At 42.9% G+C, this 14,436-nt stretch overlaps 1 protein-coding gene across 2 annotated transcripts in view; it reads right to left on the bottom strand.

Annotated features, from left to right (window-relative positions):
* The window catches only part of ccdc61 (coiled-coil domain containing 61), a 35,313-nt gene extending 21,155 nt beyond the window's left edge, over positions 1-14,158 (bottom strand). The window contains exons 1-5 of one of the 2 annotated variants that reach the window (XM_043680816.1): positions 13,649-14,158; positions 11,666-11,906; positions 9,361-9,443; positions 6,662-6,822; positions 3,563-3,715 (exon numbers count right to left, since the gene is read on the bottom strand). In XM_043680816.1, coding sequence (XP_043536751.1) covers positions 3,563-3,715; positions 6,662-6,822; positions 9,361-9,443; positions 11,666-11,813 — 545 coding nt within the window. In that variant the 5' untranslated portion in view covers positions 11,814-11,906; positions 13,649-14,158. The remainder of the gene's footprint in view (positions 1-3,562; positions 3,716-6,661; positions 6,823-9,360; positions 9,444-11,665; positions 11,907-13,648) is intronic. The other variant, XM_043680817.1, reaches the window with a different exon arrangement.
* Between the last annotated feature and the right edge of the window lie 278 nt (positions 14,159-14,436).

Below are 14,436 nucleotides of genomic sequence, written 5' to 3'. Positions count from 1 at the left end.
GGCTTCTTGTGATGTTGGTTGAGGGATGGATATCAGATGATCACACTGTTCTTTTTATAATAATGCCATGGGATTTTATACAGCCGCTTTGGTTTAATGCCTCACTCAAATGATGGCACCTTTTAACAGGTTAAGGAGAGGACAGAAACTAAATTAAAAGATTGGTTGGACAGGAGGCAGCAGAGAGTAGAAGATAAAGCAGTTTTCTCCAGACTGATGAAAAGGGTCTCATGGTATCCCACAGAGATCAAATGTCACAGTAGATAGTGTCCCCCACCTCTGCACCAGAAGCTTCAGGTTCAATTCCTCACCTCAGAACTAGATACCCTAGGTTTATTATCAACCTGTAGAAACAAAGCAATGCAGGAGTAGGCCATTCAGCTCTTCAGATCTGCTCCACCACTCTACATCATGGCTAATCATGTACACCAACACCATTTTCTCATGTTATCTCTTGATATTATCATCTAGAAATCTATCAATCACTGGCTTGAAAATACAAAATGATTGTGGTTCCACAGCCATCTAAGGGCAGAGAATTCCAAAGATTTACTTAGAGTCAGAGAGTCATACAGCATGGAAACAGACACTTCGGTCCAACCAGTCCATGCAAAACATAATCCCAAACTAAAATGGTCCCACCTGCCTGCTCCTGGACCATATCCCTCTGAACCGTTTCTATTCATGTACTTATCCAAATGTCTTTTAAATGTTGTAATTGTACCCACATCCACCACTTCCTCAGGAAGTTCATTCCATATGTGAATTACCTGCTGTGTGAAACGTTTGCCCCTCATGTCTTTTTTCAAAATCTCTCTCCTCTCACCATGAAAATATGCCCCCTAGTCTTGAAATCCCCCATCCTAGGATAAAGACAACAAAGACAATAACTCTTTCTATACCCTTCATTATTTTATAAACTTCTATAAGCTCAACTCTCAACTTCCTAGGCTCAGGTGAAAAAGTCCCAGCCTTTCTTGATACTCAAACCTTTGAAGGTTGACAAGTCTTGATAAATCCCTTCTGAATCCTTTCCAATTTAATAGTATCCTTCCTACATCTGGATGACCAGAACTGGACAAAGTCAGGCCTCATTGTCCTGTACACCCGCAACATGACTCCCCAACTCCTTTACTCAAAGGATTGAGCAATGAAGGCAAGTGTGCCAAATGCCTTTTTAACGTCCCTGTCTACATGTGACACAAACTTCAAAGGATTATGTACCTGCACTCCTGGGTCCCTCTGGTTCTACAATGCTGCCCAAGGTCCTACCAAGTTACAAATCACAACACCAGGTTTATAGTCCAACAGGTTTAATTGGAAGCACTAGCTTCCAATTTAGGGTGGTGGGGTGGCACGGTAGCTCAGTGGTTAAGTGCTGCCTCACAGCACCAGGGTCCCAGGTTCAATTCCAGCCTTGAGCACCTGCCTGTGTGGAGTTTGCACATTCTCCCAGTGTCTGTGTGGGTTTCCTCCGGGTGCTCCGGTTTCCTCCCACAGTCCAAAGATGTGCAGGTCAGGTGAATTGGCCATGGTAAATTGCCCCATAGTGTTAGGTGCATTAGTCAGAGGGAAAGGGGTCTGGGTGGGTTACTTTCTGGAGGGTCGATGTGGACGTGTTGAGCTGAAGGGCCTGTTTCCACACTGTACGTAATCTAAATCTAATCTAATCTAAACCTGTTGGACTATAACCTGGTGTTGTGAGATTTTTAAACTTTGTAAACCCCAGTCCAATACCGGCATCTCCAAATCAAGGCCCTACCATTAATTGTATATACCCCACCCTTGTGTGTTGTACCAAAATACAACACTTTTGAAAGAAAAAAAATTCTCCTTATGCTATGTGGCATACTCCTTATTCTAAAACAGTGACGCCCAACTCAAGGACCCCATCCCAACCAGAGGAAACATCTTGCTGAATCTACCCTGTCAAATCCTGTGAGAATGTTATGATTCAAGGATTTGGAGACGATGGTGTTGGACTGGGGTGTACAAAGTTAAAAATCACAACACCAGGTTACTTGCAGAGTTACATTGCACTGTGCTCAAAAACTGCATGAATCCATACTCGACTCTGTTAACTCATTTTTAGATTAGAATCAGTCTAAACATTATGGCACAGACAAGGAACACAAGCCAGGGGCTAACACCTTCAACATCTTAACATCTTATCTGGCTGACACCAATTATTACAGTTAACCTGAGAATGTAACTTTTAAAAAAAGGTTTTGTGATTTACATATGAAAGAAGTGAAACTATCATGGTTATTCTAACAGATGAGAGACTCAACAAACTATCAAGGTATTTTTCAATGTATAATTTCAATTACATCACACTGTAAACTTTTGCTATAAATTCGGTGTCATACAATTGTGTACTCCACAACTACCTGATGAAGGAGCAGTGCTCCGAAAGCTAATGCTTCCAATTAAACCTGTTGGACTATAACCTGGTGTTGTGTAATTTTTAACATGATTCAAGGAGACCACTACACACTCTTCTCAACTCAAGAGAGTACAGGTCCACTCTCCTCACAGAATGAGAATTAGTTTGGGGAGCCTTGATGACACTGCCACCATGGCACAAGGAGGTTGTGGTAGCATCATTGGACTAGTAATCCAGAGGCCCAGGTAAATGCCCTGGAAACATGGGTTCAATTCTCATCATGGCAGTCAATAAAGTTTGAAAATAAAAACCTTGAATTAAACACCATCCTAGTGGAGAACATGTAACCATGGTCACAAAAACCCATCAGGCTCACTAATACCCTTTAGGGAAGGAAATCTGCCATCCTTAACCAGTTCGGGTTACACATGATGCTGGAGCCACAGAAATGGAGTTCTTAACTGCTGTCTGGACAATTAGGGATGGGCATTAAATGCTGGTTGAGCTCATATGCCACGAGTTAATATGAATCAAAGGCAGCTCAGTGGTTGGCGTGGCAGAAGAGAATGACAATGAGCAAGAAATGCCAGGAACAAATATAGGCGTGTCTGTGTGTGCGTGCATTTGTGTGTGTGTTGCAGGGGGAACAAGAAAGTTTTTTTGTTAGAGCAATGCAGATTAAAACTATAAAATGATAGGAAAGAGTAGAATGATGGGAACAATGGTTAAGCAATCAAGAGCAAAACAGTCAAGTACATAAGACTTACAAAAAGGGATAGAAGATTTTTTTGTTATTGTTGGGCTGTGAATGAGGCAGAGTTGGGGCCAACATTCAATATTATATTGGGTCAGTGGGTGACAGCATAGGTATTAAAGGGATATGGGTTCAGCAGGTAAAGTGAAACTAGTTCCCTATGTTGAAATTTCTACATACAGACAAGAGGTGCAGGCCTCCTATTAAGGATGATGAGTCTCAGTCAAATCCTGCGCTGTCATTATACTACCACAATGTAATGCTGCACTTACAGTGGCTAGTGTTAGTTATATAGTGTCATTGCTGTGACGTGAGCAGAAATCATACTGGGGGGTAGAGTGGGTAGGGGCATGGTGATGAGGTTGTGGTGGTGGTGGAGGTGGGGGTGGAGGAAAACAAGAAAGGGAAAGAAAGAGACTCACTCTGCTCTCAAGCGTCTGAGCTCTGTGTCACGGAAGTCCTTGCCATGCTTCGATTTCACTGTGGCAAGTTCCTCTTTCAGGCTTCGAATGATCTTCTGGAGAGTGGCTGGATCTGGCTTTCCTACATAGGGTAGGGGAAGTGGGTAGTGTATTCTGCAGGCATCAAAAAGAAAGATCAGTTTACAAAATGGAAACAGGAGCAGGCGAATCTGGATTGTGGCCTTGATTCCATTTTTTTTTGCCCGTTCTCCCAGCAGACCCAAATCCCCCTTGTCAAACAAAAATACAGTTAACTTTTTATTAACCGCCACTTATAGGACCAGGAGTGTGCCAGATTATCTGAAATATTTGATTATCAAGAGGTCCATATAACCAATGTTAAAAAACACAGTAAGTAATATGAACATAATGCAGGGAGTATACAGAGTGTTATACTTTATTTACTGCATAAATCACAAATAATAAAACTTAAATAAAAGCTTGTAGAGTGCCTTCTGACTGACATCTTCAACTGACTACTGATAGATCATGGTATTGGAGGAGAAATTGAATAAACTGTTGATATTTCATGTGGTAATTCGATTGACCACAAGTATATTTACATTGTGGCAAATAAATTTAAAAAACTATAATAATTGATCAGAATAGTACATTAAACTTCATGGTATTTGAAGTATATAATTTTTGGATGAAGTTCTGAGGAAGGGTCACTCAACCCAAAACATGAACTCTGATTTCTCTCCACAGATGCTGCCAGACCTGCTGAGCTTTTCCAGCGGTTTTGTTTCCAATTTCCAGCATCCACAGTTCTTCCTGTTTTTATTTATTTGTTTGCCAGTTTATCCAGAGTGCCAGTTCAGAAGCTGTCAGTTAAAACAAAGTTGGCTGTACGTCTATCTCAGTCTTTAATATATTCAATAACCCAGACTCCTCTGCTGTGTCTAATGACACTGTGAAAAAATAGAATCTTGAATGGGAGACAAATCTTTTTAAGATTGTGCCTCACCAGGTCAAGGCAAGGGAAAACATCCTCCCAACACACACACTTGTCAAGTCCCTTCATAACTGAGATCACCTGTAACTGTTCTAAACTCAGAGTACAAGCCCAACCTGCACAATGTTCCCTTATCAGCAAACCCCTTCATCCCAGGAATCAGCCTTCTCTGAACTACTTCCTAACAAATTATGCCTCTTCTGAAGCAAGGTCATGGTCACTCTTCTCTGTGTTGGCAATACGAAGAGAAAGCTATTTGCTTGTTCCAAATTTTGACAATTAAGAGTCTCTCAAAACACAGATGCATAATTCAAGAACTTTCTTTCTGCTTGATGCCCAACTAAAATCCATGGATCAAAGACTCATCTCCCACATGCTCCAATTCCACCAAAAGCCCCAACCTTCAAGCGAGAACTGGACCCAATCCTGAATGGGGTTGTAGGTCACCTCATTCAGGAAAGAGTGATGTCAAAGACACCATGAAGGCTAGAGTAATCGCCCGGGTTAGTTTAGTCCACTCAAAGGAGGATTGAAGATGAACTCATCAGGCATTCACCCTCATGGACTAGCCTGATGTTAGGTCTCCCTTGGAAGATCACATAACTTTTGGGAGGAGGGGGTGATGCACAGTTGTGTGGGAGAGGCTGAACCGAGCAGTGGGCCATGAGCAGCAGTGGCGATCGAATCACGGGGAGCGTGGCAGGCCCGGAGCACTGTCAGCTGGAAGTCGGGTGTGTGGAAGCGGCTGTGGGCCTGAGCCCAAAGTGGTTAGAGCGAGTCCGAAGTGTTGGTGAGGGAGGACCCCAAGGATCTGCAATGTTGAGAGCAGGGAGTCCGAGGTTTCCCAGCAAGCAGGCTAAAGTGGAGGAGACCCAGCCCTTGCACGTAAGACTGTTGAACAATTACCTTTATTCCTGTATTTTTCCACTTAATACCAGAAAGGGTGGTAATGTTAACTTCTAACTTTATTTTACTACTAATACTAAGAACAACAGCAATGTTTTTCTTCTAATTTTCTTTCCCTATATTACTACTTTACCTTTGTACCTAATATGGCACTGCATGTGACAACATTATACACTTTTCACTGTACTCCTGTGCTTGAGTACACATGACAATAAAACTTAAATCAATCAAATTTCTTGTCAACTATTAGATTCGATTAGATTAGTGTGGAAACAGGCCCTTTGGTCTAACAAGTCCACACCGATCCTCCAAAGAGTAACCCACCCAAACCCAATTTCCTCTGACTAATGCATCTAACAACACTAAAGGGCAATTTAACATGGCCAATTCACCTGACCTGCACATCTTTGGACTGTGGGAGGAAACCCACGCAGACACGGGGAGAATGTGCAAACTGCACACAGGCTGGAATCGAACCCGGGTCCCTGGTGCTGTGAGGCAGCAGTGCTAACCACTGAGCCACAGTGCCAACCTCAAATCTGATTAGATTAGATTAGATTCCCTAGAGTGTGGAAACAGGCTCTTCGGCCCAACCAGTCCACACCGACCCTCCGAAGAGTAACCCACCCATTCCTGCGTTTTACATACTCCCTGTTTTGTCCTGTTTTGAGTGGAACTGAATATTTAGAAGCAGTTTGATTTGAGGTATCAGATGTAACCTGGTTCAACAGACCATTTCTGATTTTTTATAAAAATTCTTTCATATGATATGGGCATCACTTGTTGCTAATCCCTGACTGTTAGGGCAATTTCAGATGACAGATAAGACTCAAACACATTACTGAGAGTTAGAGCCACATATAGGTTTAAATCTACAAGGACACCGGGAATGAAATAGGTTGTTACAACAATCAACAATACCTTCATAGTCACCATTACTTTTAATTCATTAACTGAACTTACATTCCACCAACTCTCATGGTGGGAATTGAACCCATGACCTCACGGCATTAGCCTGGGCCTTTGGATTACTAGTCCAGTGATATTACTACAATGCCCACAAACTCTAACCCCTTGCCTTGCTAGCTCATTTTAAAGTGCTAAGAAATAATATATGGATCAGAGATTTCTATTAGTTCTTACCAGGAGAAAAATAAATTATAATTTGATCTTTGTTTTATTAAGCATGGATTTGATACCTGTCAAACTCCACTGAGTAAATGAGGATGAGGTAACGTTTCACATTGAGGGCTCCAGATTTCGGTGGTGGTGCGTGCCTCATTGAAACTCCAGCTTTCCGGTTTCTCAATAGCTCCAGGTCAGCGTAGGTCAATAGGTCAAGAGTCACTGATTCACTGCTCTGAAAAATCAAATAAATAAACCCAGTGCATCAAAAGATGCTGTGGTCAATGTTCTGACCCCAACCCACACAGCATTAAGAATGACAAGTTTTCCCAGGGCTTAGGAGGCTTCAGAGCTCAAATCTGACAAATGCCTGTGTCTCCACACCCCATCTCAGTGCAGAGGACGATAGCAAATAGGAGCAAGTGGTGGATATTCAGCCCCTCAAGCCTGCACAATCATCCAACTATGTATCGGCTGATCTTCCGAGGGTCTTGACAGGTTGGGTGTTGAGAAGATGTTCTGGTAGTGGGGCAAATCTCAAACTAGGGGAAAATTGTCAGATAGTAATGAATGACTGGAATTCCCTACCTCAGAGCTGTGGAGATTACATCACCGAAAGTATTCAAAGAGGAGGTTGTTAATATTTTTGAAATATTAGGTGTTGACGATTTGTTGAGTTGGCACAAGAACAGGAGTTGAGGCCTGGGGCAGATCAGCCATGATCTTGTGGAATGCTGGAGCAGGTTTGAGGGCCAAATAGCCTACTCCTGTTGCTGCTTCTATTTGTTATGTTCTATCTCAACTCCACATATCCCCATAGCCCTCAATACATAGAAATCTATTGTTGATCTGTCTTGAAAATAATGAATGAACTTCCACAGCCCTTTGAGGTGGAGACCTCCAAAGATTAACCACTTCAGTAAAGAAATATTTCCTCATGTAGGTCGTAAATGGTCAAATTATTATTCTGTGACTGGGTCTCCTGGTTCTTGGACCCTCCTTCCACCCTCCCCCACCTGACTTTAATGAGTAGGCTTCTTCAGAAGCTGGGACAAAGTGAGGACTCCAGATGCTGGAAATCAGAGTCAAAAAGTGTGTTGCTAGAAAAGCACAGCCGGTCAAGCAGCATCCGAGGAACAGGAGGGATGACGTTTCAGGCATGACCTCTTCATCAGGCTGATGCAGGGCTTTGCTTTTCCAGCACCACATTTCTCCAGAAGCTGACTTCTCACAAACAGTACTTTGTTTCCAGCAACTGAGCATGTGGCCAGAAAACCTGGGAGCTAACAACAACAACAGAAAGCGATAACCAAGAAGTAATGACAGGGGGAGGTGGGGGGAGTGCAATCCTGTCTGGTTCGGTTTCTTAAAGCAAGTTAGCTTAGAACAATCTGGCTGCAGGGAATATCTCTCAAGGAGAATTCAGTTGAAATTCTGTGTACTGTCTCATTGGAGGGATCGGTGTGGACTTGATGGGGCGAATGGCCTGCTTCCACACTGCAGGGATTCTATGAAATCCCTGGGTTTCAGATTTCCAAGTCAGGAATGACTAAAACATGACTAGTTTTAGACAGATCATTACAAAACATGATATAGTGTATTCATTGCAGGCTCTAATCCCTGCACAGAAAACAGAGCTGGTGAAGTATCAGCTATGGCTCAGTATATTAGGTCAGAAGGCCCCCACATCAGAGACCTGAGCACCAAAAGTCATTGCTGACATCTTTCATAAACTGTGGGCCCATGCGGCCTCCAGGTTAGATGTAAAAGACTTGGTGGGACAATGGCAAGGGATAGCATCTCCCCACTGTCCTGGACCAATATTAATCCCTCAATTAATATCACCAAAAGTAGATTATCTGGCCATTTTCACTCGGCTGCCTGTGGGAGTTTGAAACGTATCAGTGTGCAGACATATTGCAGCAGGTGCTATGCTTCCACAGTACTTCACTGTACAGACAAACAGGTAATTGAGAACTGAGGCTGCAGGTATTAGAGGGACATCTCATTTTTTTTTGGTTCAGTAACAGGAAAGAGATAATACAGACGAGTCATACATCATAAAACATGTGCTTTGGCCCAGTCTATTATGACCAATAAGCACCAAACTACACAGACTCTCACTTACCTGCACTTGGTCCACAGCCAATTGTGCGCTTTCATTAACTGCTTATCCAGATGTTTCTTAAATGTATCGAGCTCCACCACCCTCTCAGGCAGTACGTCCCATATTTCTATCATCCTCTTTGTAAAAAGAAACCTCAGATCTCTTCTAAACCATTTACTTTTCACCTTAGAACTTAAGTGTTCTAGTCTGAGACATGTGCCATGGCAAACAATTTAGACAGTCTATCCCACCCATGGCTCTCAATTATTTTACACCTCAATCAAATGTCCCCTCAGCCTCCTCTGCCCAAAGGAAATTAAATTCAGCCTACCCAGTCTCTCGTCATAACATACACATCCTGGTGAATCTCCTATGCACCCTCCCCAGTGCAATCACTTTCAGATAGTGCGATGACCAGAATTGCACAATATTCCATTTGTGGCCTAACTAATGTTTTATGTAACAAGAATTCCTTACTCCTATATTCCACACCCCAGCTAATGAAGGCAAGTATCTCAAATGCCTTCTTCACCACCCTGTCTACCTATGTTAACACCTTCAGGGATCCTTGGACATGAAGAGCTCAAACTTTTGAATGGAGCTGGGCTAAAGAGCGAAAGAACAAATGCTAGGTACAAACATTTGCTCCCTCAAACTAGATCATACCTTTGTGATGGCTGACTCCAACATACTGCAAAAGATTGAGAACTGTTTGAAGTTGCCAGTTTTGTGAGTGACATCTTCGATATCTGGAACAAAACAGAGATTCAAGTTAAACAGAAACATTTGGGTATAGTCCTGAAGGAGTCATATTGGACTCAAAACACTAGCTCTGCTGGTCTCTCCACAAATAGTGCACTTGGTGCATTCCAGCATTTTTTTTGTTTTATTTCAGATTCCAGAATCTTTCATTTCATTTTAGCTACAGTAAGGTTAACAGCTAACCTCTGCTATTCAACGTTTATCCTCCCACCAGCTTTCATGCTATTGCTAAGCAACAAAACGTCATGAATGAAGTGCAGCCACAAAGTATCAGCCCACAGAAACCTACAAGTGCTTTCACAAAATCCTTTACACAATTCTTTTTCTGAAAAATTTTTGTACAGACAAAATCAGAAGGGGCCCAGGAGAAACCAATCACATTACCAAAACAGTTGAAAACCAGAGAACAGAAAATTAAGGCAATTGCAAGTAAGTCCCAAATTCAGCTATGAACAAACGTCAGTGACGTACTGTTGGACAAGGTGGTGGATGCAGATTCAATAAACTGATCTCACAGAGCTTGCACAAACTCAACAGGTGAATGACCTTCTTTATGCATAACCATTCTCTCATTCCATTCCGTGTCGAAGCAGTGTTCGGAGATTGTATGATTATCAAAAGGACAGGGCAGTAACTCACATCTTTGCAAATGCATAACCAAACAGCTCAGCTCAGGATAGAGATTACAAATAAGAAATTTTCAGAGCCCTTTGCAGCAATCCTGCTATCTCACTAAATGGACATCAAAAGGTTCCACACAGACAAGACCACGAACCCTGCTCAATACGATGCCGTCGCTCAGCATTTAGCCATTATCAAAACTCAGTTGTCAAAACATGTTCCTTCGGTAATAGGTAGAGTGCACGCTACACTCACCCAGCCCTCACCTACTCAACTCCAAACATCCACAAGAGGGGCATTCCTTGACTGGACAATACCAGCCAAAGTGCTAATTGCAACATTAACAACCAAATTCAGATAATTAGCTGAGTCTATAACATGGTTCAGTGACACTGGCTAGAAGAAACATACATTAGATGAGATTCCTTACAGTATGGAAACAGGCCATTTGGCCCAACAAGTCCACATCGACCCTCCAAACAGTAACACACCCAGATCCATACCCTACATTTACCCCTGATTAATGCACCTAACACTGTGGGCAATTTAGCACGGCTATTTCACCTGACCTGCACATATTTGGACTGTGGGAGGAAACTGGAGCACCCGGAGAAAATCCACACAGACACAGTGAGAATGTGCAAACTCCACACAGACAGTCGCCTGAGGCAGGAATTCAACCCGGGTCCCTGGCACTGTGAGGCAACAGTGCTAACCACTGAGCCACCGTGCTGCCCCAATACATTCACAACTAGAGACCCGTTTTCTGAAAATAAAAAGGAATATATCCTAACATACACCTTTTTTAATTACCCAGGAGTTTGGGGAACCCAATTGTTTCCATTGCTTTCTCCATCACAATGTCTTAGCGAGAATCCACTAGCCAATTAATTAGCCCTAAACTCTCAAAGTATAAACTGTTGTGATTGTTTGAAATTTGGAATTTTTGCATTTGTCCTGATTAGTGTATCATGATCGACTTGGAAAAGTTTGCTGATTGTCAAGCTCTGCTACTCCCAAAGCTAACTCAAGAGTTGATTGTTTAATCAAAACACACAAAGTCCCCAATTTCTCTGTCTGCTAGAATCAGGTCCACAGACAACACTGACCAGATTGCTGGTATTTATTCAGAAACAAAGAATGCGGATGGTGGAAATCAGAAATTGCTGGAAAAGCTTAGCTGGCCCAGAAACTGAACCTGAAACGTTAACTCTGATTTCTCTCCACAGATGCTGCCAGACAGGCAGAGTTTTCCAGTAATTTCTGTTTTTGTTCCCTCCCCAACTACTTGAATAAAGCAACTGTGTAAACATGACACAGGAAGTTTCAGTAACTTGCCTTTAAAAAAAGAGGAATAATAACTTCTTCCACAAACTCTGGTTTTAAAACAGTCCTTTACCACTCGATTCACAATCAGAAATACAGAACATAAAATGGTACAGTCTTTAAAAGCGTAAAATGAAAAGCCTTGGCAACATGTCTCTTTTACCCTAGAATTTAAAAAAAGGTTCTATTTGAGGAATGGATAACTTTAGGAGAAACAGGTTGAACCTTTTAATGATCATATAAAGAGCAGCTCTGAACTTACAAACAGCCTCGAATTCTCCTCGCCATTGCTCAGATGTCAATCGGTCCTCGACTTCCACCTCCAACACATCTCCAGTCACCATCATCGTGACTATATACTCAATGCCCCGGAAAACATAACTAGCTTGCACAGAAGAACCTCCTTCCATGGTGTGGACAGACAAAGGGCTATCTACTCCAGGGCAAGGCGACGGTATATGGTAAACTTCAACAGCACTGATGAGCTGTTGTATCTTTTAAGCCTTAGATAGAAAATGGAAAAATCAGAAATATGATAAATACTGTAACAACATATTGTTATGTACTGGGATGGGCCCAGCTATCCCTCACAGTATCCAAATTCATTACCCAATGTTGTACTGATTCCAATCCATCCAGATTGTCCATGGAGGATTACATTATATAATGCCCTAAGTCCTTATACAGTCTAAACAGCATCACATTTAGTACAGCATAGTCCAGAATAGACAGTATTCAGTGTTCTGAACCAAAGCAGTCAAAGGAAATCCCAGATGTAAAACATTAACTCTGGGTACACTCTACACTGATGTGAGCAGAATTTTCAGTATTTGGTGTTTCTGTTAAGGGTGATTCTTGATCCCCATATCCTAATTAGCAGAGAGGTGGAATCAGGTTAGGCTGACAACAACTGGGGCAGGTAGGACTTCAACAATGTGTGGAAAAAATTGGGAACAACAATTGGCAAATGCCATTAGAGCACTTAACTAGTCTAATTTGCTAATTATCCTGTTCAAGATGTTATTGCACAGCTCTGGAGCAGATGGGACTTAATAGAATCATAGAATCCTTAGTGTGGAAGCTAGCCATTTGGCCCATTGTGTACATTCGACCCCCCAAAGAGCATCCCACCCACACCGACACTCTGCCATTCTATCCCCATAACCCTGCATTTACCATGACCAATTCACCTAGCCTGTACATCCCTGGACACAAAAGGGCACTTTAGCACCGCCAATCCACCTAACCTGCATATCTCTGACCTGTACGAGGAAACTAGAGCACACAGAGGAAACACAGACAGATGCAAGGAGAATATGTGCGAGAAACAAAGCCCACTCACTTCAATAATTTCAGTCCGAGACAAGATCTGAATCAGTAGTGTCGTTTATTTTACCCTTGCAAGAGGATGCGATGTCCACTGTCTGCAAGGCAGGGACACACACACACTGAATTGAACGAATACCAGATATTTATGTAATTTGGTTCCTTTTTTTTATCCCATTGCTCCTCCCAGTTTACATCTTCCACTTCTCTAAGACCGGCACCCATTACTCCTGTTTATCTCTTGCCTTATCCGGCCTTGTCTGTGACAAAATGCTTATTTCTGGCCTCATAAGGCCGTTTGACCACATCCCACTGTGGCCCATTGTTGGGTATTATCCTTTCTTCACCATTATCTACTCACTCCATCTGTGCTTTCCCCAACCATACTGATCCTTATGACCTTTTAATTGGGGTTTGTTCCTGTGTTTTTGTAAAAGTGGGAAGCAGATGCTTATAACTACTGCTGGTGCAAGCATTTCTGACTTAACCTACATCCTCACAGCACCTTATCTATTTGTCTGCAACATCTACCATTGTTTTGCAGTCATGTTTCATTCTTGCATGCAATTTTAGCTAATACAAAAACAATTACGTATTTTCTCCACATAGTTTGCATTCTAGTTGATTCAGCTCTTAGTTGAAACAATTACACACTGGTGTGAGTTCATTTACCTTGCATAAGTAATTATAATTGCAGAAGTAACACTACTTTACCTACATCCCCACAAAATGCAAACTCCACGTAGACAATCAGCCGAGGCTGGAATCGAACCTGAGTCCCTGGCGCCGTGAGCAGTGCTAACAGTTTAAATCTGGTTCTCCTGGTCCAGAATTAAGGACATTACAACTGCACCCCAAGACTCAAGCAACACCTTATCGGTATTTTCTAAACAACCCATTCGGAGAGGTTACTACTCACCTCTAGAGCAGGCGGGATTTTAACCCAGGACTCCTGGCTCAGATGGAGGGACAATACCACTGTACTTCAAGACAGTCTTGTGCTACAGATATTTTCTATTAAACCTGTTCAGGAATGTTGTTACGTTCTCTGGAGCAAGTAGGGCACGAAATATGATAAAATAGTTGCACCAACATATCTTTATGTACTGGAATGGGCCCAGCCTGTCCCTCACGGCTCAGAGATAGGGACACTACCTCTACATCAGAAGCCCCCTTATTTGAACTGAAGCGTTACCCAAGGCCTCTGGGTTAGTAGTTTTGCAATATTACCGCGATGCCACCATCGCACGTTCTAATAACGTCTTAAATATAGCTCTGTCTCCTCAGAGAGTGAGCCTTAATGTGGAGGGAGATTGTGACGCCCCCCACAGTCGACTAGCCCGGCCTTATTTCGCCGCAGAGCGCAATACCCGCACCCCCACACACACACACAAATCCCACCGCACACCCTTCCCTCAACAATCCCGAAACCCCGTTCTCTCCGAGTGTCTATCCCTCCAGCCGCCGCCGCCGCCGCCGCCACTCGGGCCGCTCTCTACCCCCGTCTCCCGGCGCAACCTAACTTCATGTCCCGTCCCTGCCCCGCTCCGATTCGTCACTCCCATCGCCATCCCCGTTCACTATTGGTCGATCCCTCGCGTCAATCACGGGGACGGTTTGGTTGACGCGTATCTAGCAACCGGACGTACCATCGAACGAGGCAAGGGAGAGGTGGGGGAGGGTAGAAAGGGTATGATTTGGATGCCT

The sequence above is a fragment of the Chiloscyllium plagiosum genome, chromosome 41 (assembly GCF_004010195.1).
Source record: "Chiloscyllium plagiosum isolate BGI_BamShark_2017 chromosome 41, ASM401019v2, whole genome shotgun sequence".
NCBI lineage: Eukaryota > Metazoa > Chordata > Chondrichthyes > Orectolobiformes > Hemiscylliidae > Chiloscyllium > Chiloscyllium plagiosum.
The sequence above is the reverse complement of the archived record's forward strand: the minus strand, read 5'-3'. Positions and strand labels throughout refer to the sequence as shown.